General features: G+C 33.3%; 1 protein-coding gene across 1 annotated transcript; it reads left to right on the top strand.

The window, feature by feature from the left end:
• The first annotated feature begins 502 nt into the window (after window positions 1-502).
• LOC124370003 (solute carrier family 25 member 40-like) lies at window positions 503-27,387 on the top strand. The gene is made up of 9 exons (XM_046828269.1): window positions 503-642; window positions 6,429-6,609; window positions 7,524-7,696; window positions 7,852-8,012; window positions 9,309-9,588; window positions 14,353-14,451; window positions 18,429-18,529; window positions 19,899-19,977; window positions 26,988-27,387. Exons 3-9 carry the CDS (start codon window positions 7,558-7,560, stop codon window positions 27,206-27,208), a joined length of 1,080 nt encoding a protein of 359 aa, XP_046684225.1. The 5' UTR covers window positions 503-642; window positions 6,429-6,609; window positions 7,524-7,557; the 3' UTR covers window positions 27,209-27,387.
• The last annotated feature ends 413 nt before the right edge of the window (window positions 27,388-27,800 follow it).

A 27,800-nucleotide genomic window follows, 5' to 3' on the forward strand; every position in this document is an offset into this window, starting at 1 on the left:
CAATCAACGTTACTGCAAGAAAAAAAATTGAATTGTTTACAATTACATAAGTTTTGTACATCTTATACAGAAGATTTGTATCAATTTGGAACTAAAGTCAAAGATACCATTTCAGTCTCTACTACTTTGCAATGTGATCTCTACATTTTAGCAATTTGTTTTACAAGGTCAAGATATGTTAAAAGTTCACAATTACCATATTAGAATATATTATTTGGGGTCAGTAAGTATTTTTAAATAGTAATTTTATAATTTATTTGAAACAAAAATATATTGATAGAAAATAAGACAAAAATAATTACAATGTTGGAAGGTATGTGGTATATTTAAATATAAATGTGTGACGATGGGTACACCCTATCGAACACAAATAAATGTTTTCGCTGTTACACTGGCGCCAAATAAGCGCGAAAAGATATTGTAAGTCGGTGACGGGAGAAGAAGACCTCTCTCGTTTCTCCTCTCCTACCGGCTCGGTTACCGCTACCAACCACACTGTAAACCTGATTGTGCTGTTGGGACTGTATTTCAAATCGGTGACAGTGTATTTTATGTGTTTTAAAAAGATGTTGAACTTTATAAGAGTATTCGGCATTTATAAATAGTTTTGTTATCAGCAAAGACTACAGTTTTGGCGTAGAAGTAAGTTGATAACATACTAAATATAAAATAAAGTATTGTTTTTATTCATCTGTCACAGGGCGCCGACATGATATCAATAGGTCAAGAATCCATCAAGCGTAATGATACAGTTACGCTTATTCAAACTCACTGTCGTAAACACAAACGTTCATATGCATTTTATATGATGTGTAGTTAATTGCATAGGTCCCTTTAATTCGTGACAACAGTTATTTAGCTTACATAACAAACAATTCAAGTAGCACTATAGGCCTTCATTCTATATCAGGAAACCATCAACTTAAATGTCTGATTAAACGCTTGAAATGCTTCATAAAGAGATTATCTGGGATATTATGCATTGCACGTCTCATAAATGGCACATATCTGTGACTCTATACTTTGAGTGTTCAGTTATTCTCCAACAACCATTTTTTATAATTGTTCTTTATAGGCATGTCTTAACTAAATCATAACATACATTTACCCTCCCTTAAAGGAATTCCCATGACCCCCACTCTTTTAAAGTCTGATTTTCTCAAAGTGTTTAAAAGTATGTTCCTGCATGTCCATTTTTATAGCTTTGTTACGTGTGAGGGGATGGGGTACAAGTAGGCTACTTTACTAATGCCATTTAGGCCTTATGAAAATGTATAAATATATAGCCTAAGCTAAACAAAATCTGCGTTGGTACACCCAGTAAGTCGTTGGTTAATATTTACTGCACCGATTATCAGTCCGATTTCAAAAATGATCTTTTATTGCATTCTATAGACAGTTTAGTGATACATTTTTGTACTAATAGTTTATTACATGCCTTTGCACATAGACTATTTTTATCTACAATTAATATCTCATATTTAGATAAATCTATTGTATGTTGTTAATTTAATTTCTCAAAATTAAATATCCAGATAATATTTACATTACTGTCATTATCTATAATCAAATTTAAGAAATTGTTACAGTAGTAGGGTAGAGTACGATAAGCGGACCTGGTATTTTATATAGATAATGATAAACAATATTACTTTCACTACAAGCAATCGATACAGATTTTTTAACAATAACCAACTTGTAACACTTAAATATAATAAACATATTATCTTTTATAGATAACAGACAGTCAAAAGCTTATGGATGACTAAGACGAAGTTTAAAAAGGGGCATATCAGCTGACATGCTTGTAGATCATCTCTGTGAGTATTTGTACAGAAGAGAAATAAGGTTTTCTAGAGAAGATGCTTCAACAACTTGCTTTTGCCTCCCGGAAGCGATGTTGATGAGAAGGAGGCCTATCTGTCCCTTTCTACTATTTTTATAGGCTATACATATGTACGTATTATAAATATAAAAAGTTAAAGTTGACTTTCACAAGTTATTACATGATCTGAGCTTGAATTTGGGTCCTGTATAAAGAGGTTTTTCTTTTTTCACCAGAAGTGCGGAATGGCCTTGAAGGCCAGATCATCCATTGTAATTTGAAATCGGAAAAATTAGAACATGATCAGAGGTCGGGAAAGTACCGATCAGAAATGCTCCAGATTATCAGGGCTTTGATTGTGCCTTAGTTGCCACCCCTACTTGTGGCAAAAAAACATCCCTCGAGATAGTATCCAAATTCAAGCTCAGGTCACGTGAGCGCTCGTAAAGGATATCGTTAAATTTGGTACTACTAATAACATATTTATGATAAAATAATTGAAACCTACGTATATCACGTAATAACAAGAAGTAGGTAAGGACAGAGTGGCCTACTTCTTCCGACATCGTTTATTTTTTGGATGCAGAAAACAAGAAACGATTGTCATAATGATATGTAATTTTCACAGTAAGTCAAATAAAATCCGTTTTTTCTAATCATGTACATTTTTTATGTCCCTGCTAAAAATGACTTCCAAAAGTAGTGGCCTCAGCATAGTACTAAGTACCAAATGTTTTTCATTTATCGCCAGAAACGTGGGGCAGCACTGTGCAGGCTTTCTTGATCAGATTCTCTGGAATTAGGTCTGTTACTGTATAGGTAATACCTCGAGGGATGTTTTTCGTTTATCTCCAGCATATGTGGTACAGCATAATGCATTCACAGTTTACACAGATGGCCTGAGGCATTTTTGATAAAATCATTTTGGTTACTTGATAAGTAGCCTACTATCACAAGGAATGTTTTTCATTTGCCGCCAGTATTGTGATAAAAGGTATTCGTCATACCCGCTAGAATGTTGATCTGTTACCTGATAGGTACTATCGTGATTTATATTTTTGATACGTCGACACCAGTTGTGCGGGGAAGCATGGTGCAGCTATCTGCTCTGATGGCCGAAGACATTCATAATCAGACCCTATGGAACATTGATTTGTTACCTGATAGGTACTATCGTGATTTACATTTTTGGTACCTCGACACCAGTTGTGCGGGGAAGCATGGTGCAGCCATCTGCAGTGATGGCCGAAGACATTCATTATCAGACCCTATGGAATTTTCATTTGTTACCTGTAGGCTATATAAAATGAAAATTTTAAATTATTTAACTACAACCCATGAATGCAAAAAATAAGTTATAATTGTGGTATAAATACATTTGTTCTTATTATATCATTACGACAAGTAGACTAATTAATGTTAAATAGAACTAAGTTTGTAGATTGTATAATTTAAGACTATAAAATTACACTCTTGAAATAAAACAAATAAAGAAATATCATGTGGACATTTAGTTCAATATTTAAATTATTAGAAAAATTTACAAATATAGCAAATCAGTTATAATCTTTTAACAATTGTTGTTGCGCAACAACTGCATTGTTTTTATTAAAATTGGCCTGTAAATTGTTGTGTAGGCTATTATATGAAAATGTCGGGGGCCAATATAATGGCTCTCGGCGCTTCAAAACCCATCTGGCTCGAGTCAAAATATTGGCCCTAAGACAGTCTTCGCTACTCAGTAATAACCTAATGAACTTAGAGAGGCCTGACACAATCAGATCTAGTTTTTTGGTAATTAATTTTTCATAGTATACACCTAAAACATTATTAAAACTTGTACAGTTACTACATTAAAATTCTTTTGTTTAGGAACAGTCAGTATTTTAATTACATATTCTACTATTATTTAAAAAAAGGCATTGAAAGAAAGTACAAGTAATACCTGTATTATTGGATTGTATATAACATCATTAAATACAGATTTTCCTCTGATTCAGTAGAGCCAAAAAAACGTAAAAGGATATTGTTAATTGATGGTGGAAGAAGAAGACCTCACTCCAACTAAATGAAGTTCAGAAAGGACTTTAGGGTATTTGAAACCGGGAATATGTATTTTACACGTTTCTTTTATGTAAGTGCAATCTTGTGCATTTTAAAGTTGTTTTCAAAATATCCGGAACGACAATTTGGTGCAGCAGTAAGTTGATGGTTTTACTAAATAAAGTAAAGTTTAAAGTTATTTGTTACATGCTATTCCTTAGTGGGGAATCCATCTGGCCTAATAGTTAAGTTACTTTTATCGAAACAAATGTTTGTTTACACACACCTATATACATTTTATATGATGTTTAGTTGATTACATAGGTTGTTCTCATTGCTGATAACTATTATTAATCAGACAAAATATACTATTCTTGTAAAGCTATAGTTTAAGATTTTAATATTAAGTCTGTACTGTTTCAGAAACCAATCTTATTATTAAATGTTTTTGACAAAGTGTTTGAAATATATGTGAGGAGATTATTGATTCATTTGGAACTAAAACATGGCCATGGGACTGAATATCTTATCGTTCAAACTTAAAAACATAAACATTACTCAAAACATACCATAGTACAATCTGTAAATAATATAAACATACTGTTAATTCTTCCTGGGTAGGCTATTTATTTAAAATGTTTATTTCAATAAACTATATGTGACCACCGGCTCTTGGAGTTTGCTTATTTTCTGTTGTGAGATTTTGTTTGAAATTTTGCAGGCGTTTTCCTGTGACCAATAGGAAATATATGATGTAAATTTTACTCCTCTGTACATCAGGAGAAATACCATGACCTCCCTCAACTGTGTAGGAAAAGATTATTTTTAACTTTATTTATGAGCGTTGAAAGTTTGCTTTGACTGGTTTGGTTTTTTTTAGTAAATACGGAATACCCTTCTCAATTTTAAAGTCGGTGTCACTGATGACCTTGACACAGTTGTTTGTTTTTGGTTATTTTACTCTTCTTTTATACTTCACGCTCATTATAAGAATTTTTTCTTAATTAATTTTTAAAAAAACCATTTTTCTGTAATTTTTATACAAATTTCTAAGGAATAAAAATTATTTGGCAGTTATTTTGGTCTAAAGTGATTATATTATGTAAGTTTTATTTTTCGTAGTAATTATTAAATATGTTATATACATAAACGCAGTTTTAATTTATGCTAATCTACAAAAAAAGCTACAAAAAAAGAAATCATTAAATTTACATAAAATGTAAGTGCAGTAAATAGCTTAATGTAAAAGTGTACAAATAGACCCTGGCGATTTTAGGTAATATTTCCCTCTCGGGCATTGACGATCACAGGTTGGGTAGCAGCCTCGAGCACTGACTTACAAAGGGTTAAACAGGAAATTAAACGTATTATAATGGGGGTACATTACAAGGATTTTAATCTTAACATACTTATTTATTGAAATCCCAACTAGGTTGTTTAAAAATGAGGAGACATGGTATCCCCTGAAAGTAAGTTTTTGGGCATGTTATAGAAAATATTTTGTAAAAATCTGAATTTTATAAAAGGAGGGTAATGGACACCCCCCTCTCCACCGCCACCAAAGATGGGCCTTTCGGACGTACTCATCACAAAATTTTCTTGTTTACATATTTGTAGTTTCTTTTTTATTTGAACTAGTACAAGTACGTTTACTCTAATACCCTTTGTCATATCTTTTTACAAGCTTTTTTTTAATCCCCCTTGGGATTATAATTTTTCAATTTGTTTTCCACAAAATAGACATGAGACAGGTATTTCAAAACAACGGGGGCCAGACTGCTTTAGAATCAAACGAACAGGTGTCCAATGCCTTTAGTGCAGCCTGGCTGTTAGAGTATTAAATATTTGGTTCCTTTTGGCCTAATTTGTGTGAGTCTTCTGGCGCATGATTCTAATGCCATGACTTCCACTTGGAAGACCGTGGCATGTTTTCCCAGGGACACAGCTATGTTAACTCCTGGACTGTATATTCCGAATCCTGCCCTAGAGTCAAGGTGCGAACCATCTGTGTAAACTTCTGGACTCCTTTGGTAGGGTAGGCCTCCTTTTTGATACTCAATGATACTCATTTATTACTGGTAAAGATATTAATACATTGTCACATTGAAAACACAAGATTGTACATTTCAATTTTAAGAGCAATGCAATCCTCCAGTTTGTCCAGATTTTTAAAAGAAGCATACATTAAATAAATAAAAAAATCAATTAAAACAAATCAATTAATTAAAAACTAATTACAACACAGATAAAAAAATTTCCCAAGATCAACAATAATTGTTTAATTCATGACTAATCCCAAAAAACTCATCCATTTCATAAGATGGATGTTCCAAAAGGAAAAAGCCAATTTGTCTTTTGAAAATACTAAATGGCAGTGATCTTAATGTATTTGGCAGTGCATTCCATAATTTTGGTCCAAGAGATAATGTTGCTAACGAACATTGTTAGTTTTTTGGTTTTACTCCATTTCTCCCTATCCATAATAGAGACTGTGTATGGTTTATGAAAGGAATATTTTATTTCTTAACCATTCCTTCTGACACGTTGGTTATCATTTCAGCTTCAGGAAATTCCTGGATTATCTTCATATGACCTTCTGAGGTAGCCTCTAACGCCTGTGTACCCAGAAGCTTTTTGCGCTTAGTGTGGCTGTCTTCATTACCTCCTGCCCCAGAGGAGTGTATCCCAGGACACATTGGGATACAGCTTGGCAGCTGTTTTCTATTCTACTGTAATTACAGGTAATTTACAGATGTTGATTTGACTATACCTCCATTAGAGGATTTTCGATCCCTTACTTGTAAATGTTGTTTGATTCTAACAAAATGTTTTAAATATGTGTATTTCTGTTTTCAGAAAACCTATACTTAATTTTTCATTGTCCCGAGTTAAAGAGGTTGGGAAATACTACCAAACAACATGACAAATACAAAGGGGTATTGCATGGATTGTGGGAAATCCAAAGCATGGGAGTCACCCAAATATATAATTTAAATATGTGAGTGCAGTTAAATAATACAGCGTAGTCAGCGTAGGCTTTGTTATCAATGGCACATAGACCTAAAACAAAACTTCACAAAAATATATGGCCCAGAGAAACCCAATTAGGGATATTTTCATTCAGCTTAGATATTATTTAGCAGCTAGTAAATCCATTCTAGGTAAATGCTTATCACCTACTTGCCTGTAGGTTTACATTATTGAAAAAATAACGTTAAATTATAAGATTCAATCAGTACCCTATTACAGTAGGACCCCTCATATCCGGCCACCACGGGACCGAGCCCCTGGCCGGATAACGATTCGGCCGGATAAACCAACCTACAGTACACAACACTTGACGAAACAAAACAATTGTACTGTACTAACCGCACTGGAAATAATCAACGAACTGTTTACAGGTTAAACCTACTAGCTCAACTGAGGACAACACAGGAAAATGTAAACAAATAGATACACCAAAATAACGCAGGAGTCGTGGGAGACTAGTGCGTGCAACTGCGCGTCTGCAAGCCGTGGTAAATAAATTTCGATATTGGCTTCCAGGAAGTGGCCGGATAAACCGAGGTGCGGTAAAACCAAGGCCGGATATGAGGGGTTCTACTGTAGTAATTAATAAATATCTTGAATTGTGTTTCATATTACTCTCTTTTAGATGAGACGGACTTTGATTACTGGCCTGGTAAGAAATGGCGTCCCAACCTTCCGAACCTTCCGCTCAAGTAGGTGATAAGGAAATTCTAAGTCGAGATGATCCCAGGATAAGTCTTAAAGCCTACCAACGTATCTGTTCAGCAGGCACTGGAGCTGTTATCACACCATTGATCAGTGAGTATTATTTTTATGTTTTTAATAAGTATAAAAATTGAAATAAATGACACATTTACATTTTATTGTATAATACCGATTCAGTACAATGTTATTAAACAAAATTGGAATACTTATTTAATATTGTAACATTAAAAAGATGATCTTAATTTCAGTGACACCGATGGACGTCGTAAGAATACGGTTGCAGGCCCAAAAGATGGAATCAACCTCAAAGAAATGTTTCATATATTGTAATGGACTTATGGACCACATGTGCCCCTGTCTCAAAGGGGACCAATGGTATCGTAGACCCAGTCAGTTCAACGGCACCTGGGTGAGCAACAAATATTTTTATGAGTAGATAAACTTTGCCGTACGAAATAGTACTTTATTGTGGAAGTACTTCACATATTTCATTTTTTTAAACACATTTTTTGTTTTGATAGTTAAATGAAACATGTTTATGGCTGATAATAAAATTAACAACTTTTATTATTTTAGAGAATAATACCTAAAATGTACCATTTTTCAAACAAAATTATAATTAATGGCAATTGTAAATCATTCATAGATATTTCTTTACTAAAACACGTGGCACAGTCAAATTACATGAACAGGAATAGTCGTGTTTGTTGCAATTAATTTATTAATTGGTTCGAATTCAGTGATCATGTTGTTCTGATGCCATCAGTATTTTCAATAAACTTCTGTAACTTGTACATGGATCTTTCTAGTAGACACTTCTCACCAAAAATGTCAGGTTTCTGTGTGTGTCGCTGTGTGTGTGTGTATGTGTGTGTGTGCGCGCGTGCGTGCGTGTGTGTGTGTGTGTGTGTGTGTGTTCAAAGTTCAATCATTTTTATTCAGGAATAACACACAATACATTTTTCTATAGTTCCCATGCAACTTATAGGTTGCGTGTGGGATTGAAGTAATTATTATACATGTACTATATAAACTATTAATTTATACAATGTCCTTACGACAGTAATGACATGATTTACAACAGTTATAACATGATATACAAATAATAATTATATGATATAAAAAATATATAACATGGTTACAACAATTATAAACTTCATAATCGATAACAAATAACAATAATGTTTAACAACAAATATTATATCTTTATCAATAGTGCAACAAATAACAACAACAAACTTCATCAAGTAGTCTACACAAAAATAAATATTATATAATCCATTAATATATCTATAATAAATAACAGTATAACAAATAAAACAACAAGTGTGTGTATTATGTGTGAACTCCTATAAAAAGCCTTTACAAGTCATTATTCCTAGGTTCCGTATGCTTGTAACTGTGCTGCCGTGGTTTAAGATCTGCAAGAGCTCTGATTGCATTTTGTTGAAGGATAACAATAGGTTGATGTTACATTTTTTCTATCTTGTGCTGTTTAATAACTGTAAAGCAAAATATCTATATCACCAGTTTTTGGTAATCTTATATATAAAACACTTAAGAATGATGGAGTGGTCTTCAAGAGAGTTAAATAAATAAAACCTATACACAGTGAATTTGTTAAATTGGGTGGTGTTTTGGTTGACTGTCCTTTTAAGAAATTGTAAAAAATTAACAGGTTTTATTGTAACACTGTTTGTTGCAGGATGCGCTGATCAAAATTGCCCGCAATGAGGGCATCACATCTTTGTGGTCTGGCCTCAGCCCGACATTAGTCGTAGCAATACCGACTACAGTTATTTATTTCACTTTTTATGAACAGCTGCGCATTGAACTAAATAACTACTTCAAGAACTCTGAGACCAACTCTGAGATTTGGGTGCCTATGTTGGCTAGTCTGACGGCCCAGTTCTCCACCACCAGCTGCGTCAGTCCCGTGGAATTAATCCGAACAAGAATGCAGTCTAAGAGATCAAATTACTACGGTAAGAATTTAGAAACTCCAAAAGGGATTTACCTAAATCACAGTTGGGAAATTACATTTTCTTTGGTAATTTGTTTATAAGTTAACAACTAAACAATTCTATTGACTTGATAAAGACAATTATACTGGAGTAGACCCCAAAGTAGCCCAATATCCATGCTTGCAGAAAAAACGAAATATGATAATGATGTGATCTGTCTAAGAACCTTGTGATTATCCCTGATTCAGGGACTGGTTCGTAAAAAAAATAATTTTGTTTTCAATTACTAGAAAATCTGTTCAATTCAATTTTGTGAAAAATAATCCAAAAACAATCTTGCTATAGATGAGCTGCATTGAAAGCGACCTGCGCGAAGATTTCTTGCTCATAGGGGGGGGGGGAGCAGGAGCTTGACCACGCCCTCTTTCATTGCTTGATCTATTTCTTGCTGGTGCTTTGCTTCCCTGTGTTTGTGTTTTGGAGCATCACGCTATGTTTTGTTATTCTCGTTGTTATATAGTAAAAAATATTATTATTTATGTTAAGAATATTGCATTACATCTATTTAATTTGTTAGTATAATTAAGAAGTATTTAAGAATATGTTTATTGTTAACAGCTGCTATTATTACTGGGTTTGTAAAACAGCTGTTATGTAACACATACCCTACGAGTGATAAAGTGACAACTGATTGGTTCCGTTAAGGAATGTGGATGGCGAAGTGAGTCCACGCTCCTCCCTCTCCACAACTCTCCCTCCCTCTCCACATCTCTCTCTCACTCTCACCCCGCACTGTTCACTTAATAGGTCGTTTTAAAACCGGCTCATCTATAGTAGTATTTTAGAGGGCGTGAGCGCTAATTTTTGAATGTTACATGAGATTGGTGAGATAACTTCTAACAACATGCTGGGTAAGGACTGGAAATAATACTGTTATACTAATAGTAAGAATGGTACATCTTCCTGTGAGGCCATTTCTCTCTGTGTCATTAAACCGTATGCTCTCTCTCTCTCTCTCTCTCACACATTTACACTGTGCCTGTGCCTAAAAATAGTAGCCTATATTTCAAAGTATTTATGATCTTTACACATATCTTCTCCTCGTCAAATAAAAAATAATGGTAGTATGTACATATATTATAGGCAGAGTCAAGACATGTCATCATTGGCGTAGACGAATAAGTAATTCAACTGCAAGCTAAATCTTGTAACTTAAAAAGCTAAATGAGGCATATTTTGTTTATATTGGACTAAACTAAATTATTGATGTTTTATAAATGTTGCTGACTGTAATTTTAGGTGTCCAAGCACATGACAAAATGTTATTCGACAAACTTATAAAGTATAACTAACCAGTGAACAATAGTGTACAGTAAATTACAGCAGAGATAAGATATTGTGGTGAAAGAAATTATTACATTCAGCTTTTTGGCTTGCACTAGCTTCAATGTGTAGTGTGTTTTTATAAACTTTTCTCTCATTTGGGAATCTCAAGGCAAAATTCACTATTCCGTTATAAGTTTTGAAATCTTTCAATACTTTTATTTATGAATGAAAGTAGACTTATCCTTCCGCTTCACGATTTTGACTCTGCCCACGAGGTTCGTCAAAATAAGTGCAATCTTTCACTTTCAAGCTTTAGCACAGCAGCATATCACGGCTCTGAAAATAAAGCTGTTAAAATAGTAACTATACTGTTGGGAAGATTATTAAATTTTTTAGTAAAATTGCTTTTTCTAATTTCTGTAAGTACAACAGTTAACGTTTTATACGTGCACAAATATACAGTAACTTTGATCTATCTAAAACTTACGCTAGTTTTCATATTTTATACATGACTTGTGTCGATGCTTGTGTAAGCTCTATGACAATAAACGTATTCTTATTCTTATTACTGTGACAAATACAATAGAAATATCCAGAATTGAGATAGCAATTTCATTCAGGTGAAGAGTATTCTGGGAAGGCTTATCTTCAATTTGGTTCAAGATTGTAAATTTTTTACTTAACAGATAACGCCTCTATATGTATCCGCACAAAGTGGTCTATTTTTAGGAAGAGCATCGCCCCTTTTTAAGGAAAGTGAAATGGAGTTTTCTTAGTTAACCTTTTTAGGAATGTACATAGATGAGAATTTAAGTTGGAAATGTTGTTTATGTTTTCGTTGCAAGAGGCTTTCTTTGTCCTGTTATGTGCTTTTAGTTCTGCCACACAATTTTTCAATGCTGTGCATTTATACAGTCAATATTGCAATTATGACATGAGGATATGTAATTTGGAGGTAGGAGTATTAAATTACAATAAATGTACTGTTTTAGAATAGTAACAAAATCTTTCTATACATATTGAAGATATTTTTGTTCATAATCTAAATGTTTGAACACTATTATATAGCTTTGATATACAGGGTGACAATTAAGTCTGGAACCTCTTTTTTAATTTTTGAACCACAATAGAAAGAAATACCAAAGTTCACACGTGCTTACTGGTGATAGTAATGCACACATCTGCCCAATTACCAACCAGATAATCCCTTTGGGGGACGGTCCACAAGGAGTCAGACAAAATTCTTAAATAGCAGCCTAGGTCAAGTTTGGTATCAAATTAAAGGTCTTACTTAGCAGAGTACAATGCCGCAAACCTGATTTCAAAAGGTGGATTCATTCAGTAGTTATAGCTATTTGAATTTTAAAACAATTGAACAATGTAAATTATTAAGTATTACAAGTAAACACCAATTTTTAAGTACCTGTGATCAAAGTAAGTGTTCAAAATGTTCCCCTCCCATCATCTGACAATGTAGTAATCGAAGCCAGGAATCAATAATTATTACCAATAACACAACTACTGTTAGAATGTGAAAGTGGCAGATTGAGTCATACACAGCATCCACAGAAACTTAACGTTTGGGCAGGTATTATAGGAAATCAAATTATGGGCCCATTATTGATCAATGGTAATTTAAATGGTGACTCGTGTCTAGCAATGCTCCAAAATGAGATAATTCCTGCACTACAAGCTGCTCTTGGTCGACAATTTCAAAGAATTTATTTCCAACAAGATGGCGCGCCACCACACTTTGCTCTCCTTGTTAGAGAACACTTGGATACAATATTCCTTCACAGATGGATTGGAAGACGTGTTGCAGTAGAGTGGCCTGCTCGTTCCCCTGATTTATCTCCGCTGGATTTTTTTCTTTGGGTATATCTTAAAGATAAAGTTTATCGTACTAAGCCTCGAGATTTGGCGCACCTAAGAAATCTCATAGTCCAAGAAGCTCAAGATATTCCTCGTGACTACCTTCAAAATGCAATGGATGGCTTTTACAACCGCCTAGGACATTGCCAGACATTGCCAGTAAAAATTCTGTTACTTGCTGTTGTCCATATTATTTATTGTTACTGTATCTTGTTATTACCAGTGCAAGCTGTATATCGCTTTGTATATTATCAGTATCATGCATTAACCTCTTTTGTTGTTTTTAATCCAATTATTATTGTTTGTAAATTCTTGCATATTAATTGTTTGATATAGGCTATTGTTATATTAGTACGTAAGTGATTAACTTCCATTTCATCTTGCACATGCTTCACTGATCTTGTCAGTCTATGTAGCTGCCTTCTTAATTGTAACTGCAGTAAATAAGTAAAATGTACTGTCTTTGAATAAGAATAATAATCCCTCATTGAAAAGTGCAGTTTATTAAGGTATTAGATTCTACAAGAAATTATTCTAATTTTGTGAAGACATTAACCATTTAGAAAACAATATTATAACAAGTATTATTATGGAGAACGTGGTAAATTCTAGATGAGTTTTTCTCTAACAATATTTTGGACCTTTGATTGGCCTAGATTTAGGAAAATAATTTAAATTTATTTGAAATGAAATGAAAAATGTCTTTATTAGAGGCGAATTTAGGTTAGGATTTGCTGTTAGTTCATCTTATTATGTGATATAAATTAAAAAGTTCTTGTTTAATTTAGGAAGTATAGTGTCAGTATGTTAAAGACGTCAATATTCTGATTTATACCACGCAACAACAAAAAAGCAAACAGTAAAAAATTACAAAAGAACATGGCGATAAACACAACAAAATCAGAAATAATAATTATAAACCACAACACAGAATATCACACCACATGATAACCACAACATGAAACACAATCAAGCACACACTTGATGGACAAGCACCAATTGCACAAATAGTATCACTACACACATGTTGCACATACCACAGAAGTTTGGCTTTGGCAAGTTATCGCCATAACTGTATTACAAGTCATCGTCTCATTGTATTTAACATGTTTGTGCATGCTTAACCTTACATCTTACGTTTCAACACATGAAGATAAGGACAGATTCCACTTCTCAAAACGTAATGTTCTATTTTTGTAACATACAGTGATGGCAAATATTCAAAATTCTGTTACCTTTCAAATTGTGTATCATCAATAATGAATATAAAAAATAGTGTAATACCTGTAAAATATACCATGCCTTAGTAACGCTTGAATGAGCTTAAGTTTACTTTACTTTATGGTAAACGTATTACTTAATATTGTTGTGTTCTACTAGTTTCACCAACAGTAACGTAAAAGTCTTGTTGAAATTTGAATTTTATTATATTGCATGGTTGTGTAATTCACCACAATTTTCTTTTATCTTTTACATGATAAACTATGTTCCAGATCTGGTCAATGTGGTCAAAGGTCTTGTAAAACTGCATGGTTGTGTAATTCACCACATTTTCTTTTATCTTTTACATGATAAACTATGTTCCAGATCTGGTCAATGTGGTCGAAGGACTTGTAAAACTGCATGGTTGGAGAGGGCTGTGGAAAGGAGTGACCGCTACTCTCTGGAGAGACGTACCATTTTCCGGTGAGAATTTTATTACCATAGTTAATTATTGAGTTTAAAATGATTAACCCTCCGGCTGGCAACGTCGTAGATTACAACTAATTTTTTTCCCGCCGTGAACTGGCAGAGTCGTAATATACGACTCATTAAACATCGTCTACTAATTACGTCATAGTTCCGATAAGTACCGCTCGAATCGCATAAAAGTTATATCACTTTAATCACAAGATCCCAAGCCTTCTAATAATGTATTCACTTTTATATATATATATATATATATGAATATTTGTTCTTATACTGGCCGCTAAAACGCTCCCGACTACTTCAGCGTGACGCGACTCGGCAACTGTTAGTGCTTGTATATAGTCTTGTTTTTTTTCAATTGTAATTTTATTTGTAAATAAAAGTGTTTATAACTATGTATTTTCTTTTTTTGCATAAGTAAGTGAACATTATGCATATTTTAGATTTTTAAATAAAATTAATATTGAGTTTTTTTTTAATGGCATAATATAAAAAAGTGTTTTTTGGAAAAAAAAAGTTTTGAGTTCTGACCATCAAACAACCACCATTATTCAGGTAAGTCAAATTATAATTATGTTTATATTGTACAACATATTCTGCAGAGTAATTTGATGTATAATACTTTTGTGTTTTCTCCAATAATTAATTGTACAGGATAAAAAATTTAAAACTCTGCACGAAGCTTCAAAACAGGGTGCCAGTCAAGGCTCAAATGCGCGCCAGCCGGAGGGTTAAATATAGTATTCCACAAGTGGTTTAGTAGTTTTTTTAGTGCAATACTGTAAAATGACAATAACCCATATGGTGCAAAGTGCGCATGGATACTTAGCAGATATTTTATAATATACAATGAAAAAATGCTGAAAAAATACTGAAAATTCTCGTAAAACCGATGAAAAATTCTACAAATTGATTAAAAAATACAAAACTTGAAAATTATTTAAAAAATAAATAGTATAGAAAAGTTAAACTACCTCCTTATATAGTGATGAAAAGGTGGATTTATCCTATCTCTATACTATTATTTCAATAATTTTATAATTCGTGGTTCAAATTGAATTCTATAATAAATAGAAGAGTCCAATGCCAGTTCACCATAAATTCTGCTGATTTGTATTAAATTAGTCAAATTTTGTTTAAAATCTGAACTTTTCAATTTTGCAGTTAAAAAATTTTCCTATAATATTTGAAAAAATTTAACTGTCCATATTGCGAAAAAGAAGTTTTCGAACATCATTACAATCGACATTACAATTCAAAGATTCATCCAAAAACAAAACAAATTTACAACAATTATCTGAATTATTTATGGAAATGGGCTGAAGAAAACCAAATTAACGATCACCAAAAGATTTATGATATTAAAATATTACGTGATTTAAAGGAAAACCTTAAAGAAAATAAGAAAAATCTAAACCTATTTACTGATAAAAAAATTCATTCAATTGCTAGTTTAAAACTACTGGTAAAATGAGACCTGAAATGATCGAAAAATAGGTGAAACTCTAAAAGAAAATCCTGTAGAAAATGTTATCAGTATCAAAATTGTATCCTCTTTACGTGGTCTATTTAAACAATACATTTTAACAAATTCAAACGATAATTTGTCTCTTTACACATATTTATCTGTAATGTGTCCCGAGATCGTGTCGATTTTTATGAATTGTAGATATTGAGTTGTGTTTTCTGTTGGTGATTGCTGTTAGTGCTTTATTTCTTTTGCCCTTGAAATTACTTTTCATGCTCTTTTGTGAAAGTTTTACAAACCTGAATAGGTTTATGGGCTTTTAATTTAAGCAGTTGTTATAAAATTAACTAGAAAAAAAATTTGGGTTTATTTAAATAAAGACTTTTTAAAACAAGTATCACTTATTGTGTTCACAAAGAATAAAATAAACACTACAATTTCTGATTATAAGGGATACATGTAACTGTTTACAGGAATGTACTATTATGTATGTTTATTTAAGTTAAAAACAAAAGCATGCTACTGGTACAAAATTATGGCATGGCAAAATTATGCTATGGCAATTATAAATTTAAAATTTGCTTGTAAAATATAATATAGTTATATCATGGTTTATAGACATTTGCCATTTTTAATGTTACACAATACAAGACTATGTTTTAAGGATTGGGTAATCTTGTCTTCTTCTGGTATAAAGTTAAGAATACACAGAAAATTAAAAGTTAATGAATAAGTGGAAATGAACTGACCCCTGGCACAGTTATTATAAACAAAAAACTGGCTAGCATTTACCTGAGACTCCAGAGCCATTGGAGCAAGTACCAACCAAGTCACTACACAGAAAAACACCAGAGCCGGTTTGAGACTAAAACGTAGTGTTTAATTTTTGTTACGTGATCCATTGCAAACTTCTGAATAACAGTTACTGTTTCAAATTGTACATAAAACTGAAAACAAAGAGTTACAGAATGTGTCACAATTTAAAATTAAATTGATTGCTATTTGTCAATTGGCAATGATGTTTGTTTGAACAAAGCAAAAGTTGAGGTACTGGAAGTGTTTTTACTAAAACATGTTTAATACATTGAAAATCGATTATAGTCAGTTCTTTGTTTAAAGTTTGTTATTGACAATGGAAGGTTTGAAAGGATAACAAGATTTCAGATATTTGCCAGTCCGGATGTTGTCACTGCACAGGATGCAAGTTCCGAGTACGAGAATCTCAATCACACCAGCATAGGCGAAAGTGGGATACTAACAAGAAAATCGATGTTTGATCTTTCTTCTGCACCTCAGCATGTCATCTGAAATAATGGGACAGGAAGGTGATGGTCAGAAGGGAAAGGGTAAAGGCAAGCTGCTTCCGGCCCTATGTTTTGGTCCTAGACCTTAATGTCATGGTGTGTGTACTATAAATTTTGTTGGTTGAGGTTTGTTTAGTTGGTAAAGTCTTTTTAGGATTTCTAGTTCATTTTTTTAAATATTGGCATCCAAAGTGGCCTACCTTCAACCAAAGGTTGACTTAGCGGTTGGTCTGCTAGTTTTATGTATGAAGCCTCTATAAGTTTGTGTTGAAAATTAATTCTTAATGTCAGAATCGTTTTTAGAACACAAAATACTCTAAGACAAAGTCTTATAAAACAAAACAAAAAAATGGCACACTGTTTCTAAAGTATAAGACGTTCTTAGGAAATACATACACAAGACAAAACAGCCACTAAATGTTAGAATTAAATTACATAAAGACTACACAAAAAAAGGACTAGTGGAAAATTCTAAAATTGCTCAACATTGCTGGTCTAAACATCATTACATGAAATGGGATGAAGCCAACATAATACACTGCGAGGAGAATTATTTTTTATTGAGGCTATAACAGATCAACCACTAAGCCAACCTTCTGTTGAGGTGAGGACACTTTGGGTACCAATATTAAAAAAAGAACTAACTGGGAAACCTAAAAAGATTTTAACAACTTAACAAACAAAATTCAGACACACACCGTGACACTAAGGTCTAGGACCAAAACATAGGGCCGGAAGCAGCTTGCCTTTACCCCTTCCCTCTCTGACCATCGCCTTCCTGTCCCATTGTGTCAGATGACACGATGCGGTGCCGAAGAAAGAGCTGACATAGGTTTTATTGTTAGTATCTCACTTTCGCCTGTGCTGGTGTGATTGTTATTCTTGCACTCGTGACTTGTATTCATGATTTACATCCTGTGCAGTGACAACGTGTGGATTGGACTCAAGCATCTTTCGGATATCTTTGAACCCTTTTCTTTCCCTTCCTTTTCTTTTTATGTTCTTTATATTTTATGTATACACCTTCACCTGTCAAAGTGGGTGGATTCCAGTCCTTGAAACGTGTTATACCTTTTTTAACAAACAACGATGGCAAATATCCGAAATTCTGTTATCCTTTTAAAGCCAGTTCCTGGGTTGTATTGAACTTGGTTGTAGTAAATGTTCCGATTTACTGTATAATTGTTACTTGAAATTTTCAGGTATATACTGGATGTGTTACGAAAACATGAAATCGTATTATTACCCCGACAAGGACGTAACATTCTGGTTCAGCTTCGCAACAGGAAGCGCATCTGGGACAGTGAGTATATTTGTATGAGAGAAACATTTCACTCCACATGGCATTTATTAGAGTTTGAAACATTTTCTGTAAAATATTAAAAACAAACTTACAGACACACTGTTTTCCATGCTACATTTAGAACTCAATTAACTCTATGTTTTTAAATTGTAGGCTCTTTTTAGTGTATTTTACAGCATATATGCTTCATTCACGTCTAAATGTGTCTTCAACAATTCCTGCATGTTAAAAATTTACAGATATATGAGGGCACAAATTGTTTATTTTCTTCAATTTAGAGCACTTTGTAACTTCATAATGTAAAATTAAAATTTTCTTAATTTAAAAAATATATACTGCAAAAATATATGAGAAGTAACTGTAGTTACCGCAAGATCAAGAGGTTGTTTTAAAAATTCTTCAAAAAGTCTCATTTAGCTTATCTTCTTTTTATTCATGAGGGACAGAAATGGTTCCTCCAAACGTAGTCCTTAAAGGATCTTTGCGCCTCACTTACTTATGTTTGTGCCCTCAGATTCAGACTTTTACAGAATCTAATCAAATTAAAGGGCTCCTGCTCTCAGATGTCCTTGCAGTTGCTAAGATAGGCCCGGCCCCTAGGAATTTTTTCCTACTTTTTGACATGGCAGGACAGTTTGGCCATATGTGTTCCGTTAATACTTCTGCTTCTCCGCAGAGTTTGCATTCATCAGTCTGACTGACACCCAACTTCATAACATGTTTTCTAAGAAGGCCATTTTCTGTCAACATCTCTAATATCAATTTTATATCGTCCTTACTTTGTTCTAGGAGAGCTGCCCATCCTTGCTCTGGATAATATGTTCTCAATATGTCAGCCTTTTATGCAGGACTACGCCTAGATATTTGACTGCATCAGAATCTTTTATCCTGATACCTTCCATAATAGGTTGGATAAGATGGAACTTTCTTTTCATGGTACAGGTTGTGATACTTATTTTTGATGGGTCAATCCGTAGACCTTCTCCATGATATCAGTTTCTTATAAAGCTGAGAGCTTCTTGAGTGAGGCGTTCTAGCATGCCTTTATTTTTCTCCTTGACCGTTAGCACCAGGTCATCAGGTGCTCCTGCATTTTGTTGCAGGATTTATGCTTAAAACAAAAAGAAATATATTTAACTAATACAGTGAAAAGACTTATTATCACAGAGAACCAGACTAATTGAAATGAAGTTTATAAACTGTGTTGAGTGGCTCTGAAATATTGAAAATTGTTTATATAGTTCATTTTTCTCAAGTAGCCTAACTCTGAAATCGTTAATTTCAGTGTTGATAGACATCAACTGTTGGGCTCTCAGCTTTATCCTACTAAACAAATTTTCTTATATTAATTTATTTTTTATTTCCACAGCTCGCTGCTTTCGTAACCACACCATTCGACGTCGTGAAAACACGTCAGCAGTTGGACATGGCAGATGAAATATACATAGGTAAGTTTTACTTGGTAAACAAAATAAAATTTGTTTTGAATAATGTTTCCAAAGAGTTTGAATATTCAATACAAATTCCATGAATGGCTTCAAGCCAATGATTACATAGTATAAAACCTAGATAGGCCGTGGACTCTAACAAGCATTTAAGCAGTTGAAGTCAACGCCGCCATCTTGGTCAAGTATAGAAGCGTCAAATGCAGTCTTAACACGGAGAAAATTTTAATTGGTGCTTTTCAAATACACTGTCGTTTGACCGACTTACAATGAAGTTAAAATTTCGAAACTTCACATGCAGACAAAACATTAGTGTTGGACAGAAACGGTGCAATTTAAAATTATAAAATAATTTTATTACTAATTAATATTACAAGTTAAAGTTAAAACTGTTGTATGGTTTTTAAAAACGTGACATGAAAAAGTTGGTCTGCGAGGATTTTTTTTTATTTTTTGGGTAGAGAAGTTTTGTAAGCGACAAAGTTGTATATAAACACTTGAATTTAGCTTATTTTGTCATAAAAATTTTTTACGAACTATACTCTGGGCAGGAAGGCAGGTTGAAGATAAGCGTAATTCAACACGACCGCGGCACTAGTCGCGTCAGGATTGCACTCCGAACCTGGCCACTGCTCCGTAGGCCGCTTCCTATCATTGTAACCAAAACTCTTATTATTAACTGTTACATAATTATTAAATACTTAACCCTTTCAGTGCCAGGGTCTTTATTTTTTTGCCATGCATAGAGTGCCAGGGTATTTTTCATATGTGTATGTTAGAAGTGCCGGGCCTAATTATCATATTTTGTAGCGTTTTAGTCAAATAATGATATTTTAGTTCTTTCTTGACCAAATCACTCCAAATTTTGGTTTATATTGTTGACGATAATATACTGTTTCATAAAATATAATATTAGGCTAGATAAAAAACTAAAAATAATAACTTTTGAAAAAACTCACCTTTAGAAATTTTTTTTTTTCGAATTTTCCAACTTTGGTCTGAAAAACTCCTCACAAAAAAAATCTCAGAACAGTTGTAAATCACTTTATATCAAAGTCTATCTATTTGTGAACAATTAAAAAAACACACACTCAATTTGATTCGTAAACATAGAAATTATAATTATTTTTTTAAAAGTCTCCGTTTTCATAAGTTTTTTTGGTTTTCACAATCATTGAGCCACTATGTAAACAATTTTTTTTCTGTAGCAACCAAAAATATTTTTTTTCAGCTGGTTGTGATATTTATTGTTACTTTAGAGAAGAATAATATCTAATATATATATTTTCAGGTCTATGTACAGTATATACAAAAGTTTCAAAACTGCAAGCTTTAGCAGGAGTGCAAACGGGTAGCACAAAGGGTGCACCCCCTTTTTACATTTTTTACAAATAAAAGTACTTTTTTTCCTTTTGCCACCAACTTGCGTACTGGCTTTACTGCATATAACAACAGTTTTTTTTCTTTTTTTTTGAGGTAGTTTTTTCAAAAAAAGACTCTGGGGTCAGTGTGCTTGCGTCACCACCACCACCACCTTGGGCCGTTCTTGGAGTTTCAGGAGGTGTGAAATTTCTCCCTTCCTTCTGTAGAAGCCAATCTTTCGATAACTCTTCAACTAATTTTACAGTAAATAAAATTCTGGTCAATGGTTTATCGGTATTCAACTTGTATAAAATATATGCATTTAAAATAATACGGTTGAAAATACTGAAGGTAACTTTTTTCCAGTACTTTATTGACTTACGGTCATCCATTATAGGAACATAACATTTGGTCAATTGCCATCTACACCTCCCATGAATGCATTGTAGTTCCTGATTATGTTTGGTTTATTGCTAATAACTAATGTTGTGCCGCGCCTCTTGGTTTTTTTGAGTTTTTCCTGCTTTGTCATCTGTAGACAATAGAATCACTTGTTTTTTTTGCGACTGCTTTTCTCTAAACCCAACCATCAGCATATGATCTTTCCTCTTATATTTAGTTTTTCCTACTTCAAATTTTAGCAGTAAATCTTTTGGTATTCCTTTTCGGTTGGAACGAACAGTTCCTGTTAGGGCTGTACATTTTGTATATAAATACTTTGCAAGTTTGAGTGAGGTGAAAAAATTGTCTATAAATATGTGATAGCCCTTGTTTCAATAAATTTCCCATTTCCAACAATTTCACCACAACATAATAACCTAAACCTTTCTCCATAATAGTGTCTTTGTCACTTCCTTTCGATCCTCTGTAAACAAAAAAAATTGTAGCAATAGTGTGTCATTGCGTCACAAAGCATCCAAAGTTTAATACCCCATCTGTGGTGTTTTTTCGGCATGTATTGTCTAAGTTGTGTGTGAGCCTTAGAAGCAATGATGCTTTCATCAATAGAAATATTTTTATCAGGGGTAAAATAATGTTTGAATAAACGGTTTACATGGTCAACTAAGGGGTCGAATCTAGCACAAGGATTGTAATTTGGTTTGGCCAGGTTTTAGCGAGATTAGTTGTGTCAACCATATGGAAAAAACTGTAAAATTGCCTGAAATCTGTTTCGTTTGAACATCCTTGAAAAATATGGTATGTATTGCGAAGAGCTTTGTCCACCAGTAACTATAAATTGTTGGTTGTTTCTTTAGGCCCATATTTATCAAAACAGCAATGAAAGCCTGAATTTCCAATAAGCTAACGGGTTTCCAGTTTTTTGGCACGACTGTGGGGTTTTTAGGGACTGTTGATGGTAGGCTAAAAAATTTTTTGCATATTGATTTGTGTATTTTACAAAAATATCTAACAATCCTACAGTGAAAAATAATTGCCAGTATGTCATGGGAGAAGAGTTTCTTGGGGGTGCATGTTTGATCCCAGGAACCTCTCCGAAGGCAAATGGCTTTTGGAATCCTTGGTCATTTATTTCATCGACATCTACCCACCCAGAACCATCCTCTGAGTCACTTTCAGAACTGGATTGATCAGTTGGTACATTCCTAGGTCTTTTCCTAGGTCTTCCCCTAGGCCTAGATTGTGGTGGAGTAGGACTAGGCCTAGGATCAGCCTCATCATCGCTAGATGACGACACAGGGGGTCGGGTAAAGCGGCTAAGTGTTAGTCTAGGATTACCTAATACGGTGTGGGAAGGGCCGGGTTGATCAAATGAATCTTCAGGGACATAGTCCGGGTCAACATCAGTGTCATCAGCAAAAGTATCACTGCTGTTATCGTCACTCTCAATGTTTTCAACATCAGACACGAAATCATCACTTATATAATCCTCTTCAAGAAGTTGCCTAACTGTCCCTTCACTTTACTGGCGATTTCGGTGTTTCTCTGTTCATTTTCAAATGAAAAAATAAACAAATTACAAACAAATTAACTAATGAAAACACGTCTAAGTAAAATAAACGCAAACTGACAACAAACCATAACCATGAAAACCAACTGAGGTATTAGACGCACCAGTGCTGTCAGCTGTCTGCTTCTCTTCACAGCACAGACGTTCAGATGTAATTACCGATATAACATTCGATATATCGAATAAAATCGATATGTCCTCATTGTAAAACAGATGTTCCGCTTTACAACAAGGGAAAAGTATAACCTGATTGGTTGATACACAAGGCAAGAAAAAAACCTAAAACGAGACGTCCCGTATATACGGACGTTGGAACTTTATGCACAAACGGCCGGCGTCCGTATATACGGACGTTGGCACTCTATGCACAAATTGCTGACGTCCGTATATACGGACGTTGGCACTTAAAGGGTTAATTACAACACTACATGTAACTGTTCATAATTTAAATATTTGCAAAACAGGTACTTTTCGTCCTGTATGTTTTATTTTGTATAATGTGTTTTATATTTGACACATTGACAACATTTATTAAAAGTCTCAATACGACTCAGGAAACTTAGTCAGGTACAAATAATAAAAACAACTCATTTCAGTTTCAAATAGTGTACATTTAATGGAAAAAGAACATTGTTAGATAAATGACAAAAGATTTAAAACTAACTCAGGAACTTACTGTTGTTGAGTTTTAATTTACTGTCCTAAAAACGTTATTAGACTACTTTAGTTAAATGGCTTCTAACTTTATTTGTATGTAATAACTCATTAACATTTTTTGCATGCTTGAGTAAGCGAACTGTGAAATACTTCTTACACAACGCTTTCATTAACAAAATAATACGGTTTTGTTCCGGTTCTTGGTCAACACTGTGGTTTCCGACAAATAAGTTAATGTCAATACACTTTCCCATAACTTGCACAATCATTACTAGAAGCAAGTTTGTTGTTGTCATTAATTTATTTGTTTTTTTTATTTTTTCATTAATGTCATTAATTTCCACGGCTCTGGACTAGTTAGCGGGTGGCGTTGGCGCTCGGTACTAGCTCGGTACATGCTCCGCGCCGCCATCTTGGTCTAGGTTCGGGCTGTCGAGGCTGCTTCACCGAGCGCCTCCCATGGCCTATCTAGGTTTTATACTATGTAATCATTGCTTCAAGCACATTGCCCTACTAGCTTTCACCAATCAAGTATGTACATTTAGTGTGGAAGTACAATATGCAATAGAGATTTTCAATATTAGGCCTATGCAAAAGTAAGGAATAAAACGCATGTGATGAGATGATGTCAAAGATATATAAAACAAGTTCTTTGTAGTATGGCTGTAACCCCGGCAAAACACATTTTATACCCTTTAAAACACACCAATCGAAGTTTAATTTTCAATATGACATTAAGATAAATAACCAAAATATAATGGAGGTAGAGGAAACTTGTTTCCTAGGTCAATAATAGATCAAAATTTAAGCTGGAATCAACATGTACAAACCGTAATAAAAAAAGCATCATCTGGCCTGTACGCCCTTAGGCAAATGGCAAACCTTTGTAACCAGGATACTTTAAAACAAATTTATTTTTCTTTAATACATTCCCATATAAGCTACGGGATCAGTGTATATGGAGCTACTTCAAATAAAAAACCTTGAAAAAATTCTTATACTACAAAAAAAATCAATACGGTTAATTCTAAATTTACCATGGCAAGCAACCGTTAAACATTTATTTGCACAATTAAGAATTTTAACTGTTTACAGTCAATACATATACGATACAATAACTTACACAAAATTTAAAAATATACCTAACTATACCACTCATAGATATAATATTAGGAGTGGTATAATTTTTGAAAATCATAAATTAGAGCTGTTTAAAAAGAAAACTGAATACGCCGGTACACGATTTATTCAATACATTCCTATTGACATAAAAAAAATTGAAGGAATCAATCCGTTTAGAAATAAATTAAAAAATTATCTCATATCACGATCATTTTATTCTTTTGAAGAATTTTTTGAGGGCTTGGGCCATTAAATATAAATAAAAATTGAGTTAATTTTAGTTGTTTAAATTAACAATATTTATGTTAAGTTAACATAAGATTTTAGATAAGTTAACCTGTATCTGTGATGATATTAGTCTATCTGTATTTGTGACACTATTCTGACTGTATTTATAATATTACAGCTTTGAATAAAGATCTATGACTATGACTATGACTATGATTTATGGAGAGTCACTGCTAAAACTGTTTTGAATCCTCAAGTCCGGCATTCAGTATTAGTTTCTATAAGTATTAATTTGTTTTAGGTCATAAATTATCAATAAAATACGTAACATTTTCTGTAGATAATCAAAACTTCATAAACGATTGAGTAATTATTTGAAATTTTCAACATTACACTCAGTGTTTTGAATAATCATAAATTGTTTATCTAGTAATTCTTTTCTGATTCACTTTTGGATCTTTAAGAACTTTTCACTGGGTTTTGGTATTTAGGATAATTTGTTTAAACTCTTGAGATGAAAGATGAAATCCGTCCCTGTTGTTGCAGATATGTTATTAATGAGGGCATCAGTTGCGATGGCCCATGTGCCCGATGGTTTCAAGCGGACTGTGTGAAACTAAGCAAGACTGAGAACAATACATTTTTAAATGATAATAGACTGAAATGTAACTGTGCCAAAGCTGATTGTGTGATACAGACTGACTTATATGTCACTAATATATTCTGTGTTGTTCTGTATAAATTGTTTTTTGTGCTTGTATTGTATTTTGTAATTACCATTAGTAGATAAGGACGAAAGGTATTCCACAGTTGCTTATCTTCACATGAACTATTTGTCTGCTCTCAGTAGAAATATTAATTATTAGTTATTGTGTGTATTTTACGTCAAGTTCTCTAATATATTTCACTACAGTTTCACTTAATAACCATAAGTATCATAGATTTCTTTGTAGTATAAAGTTGTTCTCTATGTTTAATATGTATATTCTCTTGTTATTATTTGATTGGGTTTTTTTGTTGTAGAAGTTTAATGTTGTTTCCTCTTATTTTTGTAAAACGATCATTTAATCACTTTATTTTTTATTCAGTTATGACGATAAGAAGTGGGTGATATTAATGAACATTTTTTGTCCTGTAACTGGGGTATAATCTGTTGATTCAAGATTACTTCAGATGGATTCATAGTATGAAGTATAAATTTCTCTTATGGATTGAGTAGTTGCGATGGATTGGTGTAGAATTAGCCATATCTCAATCTTTTCATTTTATTCTCTACTTTATGTCTAGTGGTATATACTTTACTTTCATCAAAGTATTTCGTAAATCTGCCTCCTATTAAAATGCCTCCTGAGAAGAATGAGGGTATCGGTTGCTATGGCATTATTGCGGGAATAATCTATCCTAACTGAGTAGAATGGAGAGTAAAAAACCATCTCCGAGTGGCTGTCACATTACTCGAACCATGGGGCCCATTGAACCACATTAATTAAATAATAAACTCTCATTATCTTGTTTCTATATCTTTCTGATGGTAGAAGCAAGCTATGTTTGGCTGACACACATTTCGTAGTTTGTATGTAATAAAAGTTTCTACTGCATACAATTGTAGAATAATCCATAATAATAATTGTAATTGGAATAATTGTTTAGTAATTCTGTTGTAAATTGCTCACAGATGAACAAATCCAGAAGAACACAAGAATGTCTATGAAGCAGTGGTTTCGTAAAATCTACGCTGACAACGGTGTGCGAGGTTTGTTCACCGGTCTCACTCCTCGCCTGCTCAAGACTGCTCCATCTTGCGCCATAATGGTATCAACTTTTGAGTACGGCAAATCCTACTTCGAACAATACAATGTCAAGAAGTACATGAGCCAAATTAAGTCAGACTCGTAAATGTCTAAGCCAAACATTATATAGGAGTTAGTTGTGATATTTGTCTAAATCTCCTATTAAAATGCAACAAGTGATGTTCTTATATAGCAAAGAAGGAATTCTATAAAGTGTTATATGATTAAGAAAAACAATTTCATAAAAAATACTTTGGTGAGTTCGAGTCGAAGTTCTGTGTTAGTGAATATCAAGCAAATCATTTTGTGATCATAAATATCCAGACAGTGACAGTGACGGAACCCATCTGTATGGAAACTACAACATATACAGGTTTATGTGTGTATTATAGGATTTAAATGTGCCTTAAACAATAACTAAATATCTTGGAGTCGTCTGCTAACAATGCCTACTGTTTTCCGAGGAGAAAAATTGACAATTACTTCCACTGCCTTCTACATAATAGTGCCTTCTTGTGACATTCATTGTATGAAGTATATTTTTTTCATGTGACGTATCGAGTAGTTGCCAAGTGTATTGATGTACCATTACCCATATCTCAAAATTAGAGATATGGGTAATTTGTAAGTATACTTTACCTTCATCAAAGTATTTCCTAAATCTGACTCCTACGAAAAATGAGGGCATCGGTTGCGAT

The sequence above is a fragment of the Homalodisca vitripennis genome, chromosome X (assembly GCF_021130785.1).
Source record: "Homalodisca vitripennis isolate AUS2020 chromosome X, UT_GWSS_2.1, whole genome shotgun sequence".
Taxonomy (NCBI): Eukaryota; Metazoa; Arthropoda; class Insecta; order Hemiptera; family Cicadellidae; genus Homalodisca; species Homalodisca vitripennis.

Excerpts from the sequence above, each read along its gene's own strand:
- LOC124370003 (XM_046828269.1), top strand. The coding sequence starts at position 7,558 with ATGGCGTCCCAACCTTCCGAACCTTCCGCTCAAGTAGGTGATAAGGAA. Across the intron at positions 8,013-9,308 it reads GTCAGTTCAACGGCACCTGG|GATGCGCTGATCAAAATTGC; the intron begins GTGAGCAACAAA and ends TGTTTGTTGCAG. Across the intron at positions 19,978-26,987 it reads GGCAGATGAAATATACATAG|ATGAACAAATCCAGAAGAAC; the intron begins GTAAGTTTTACT and ends AATTGCTCACAG.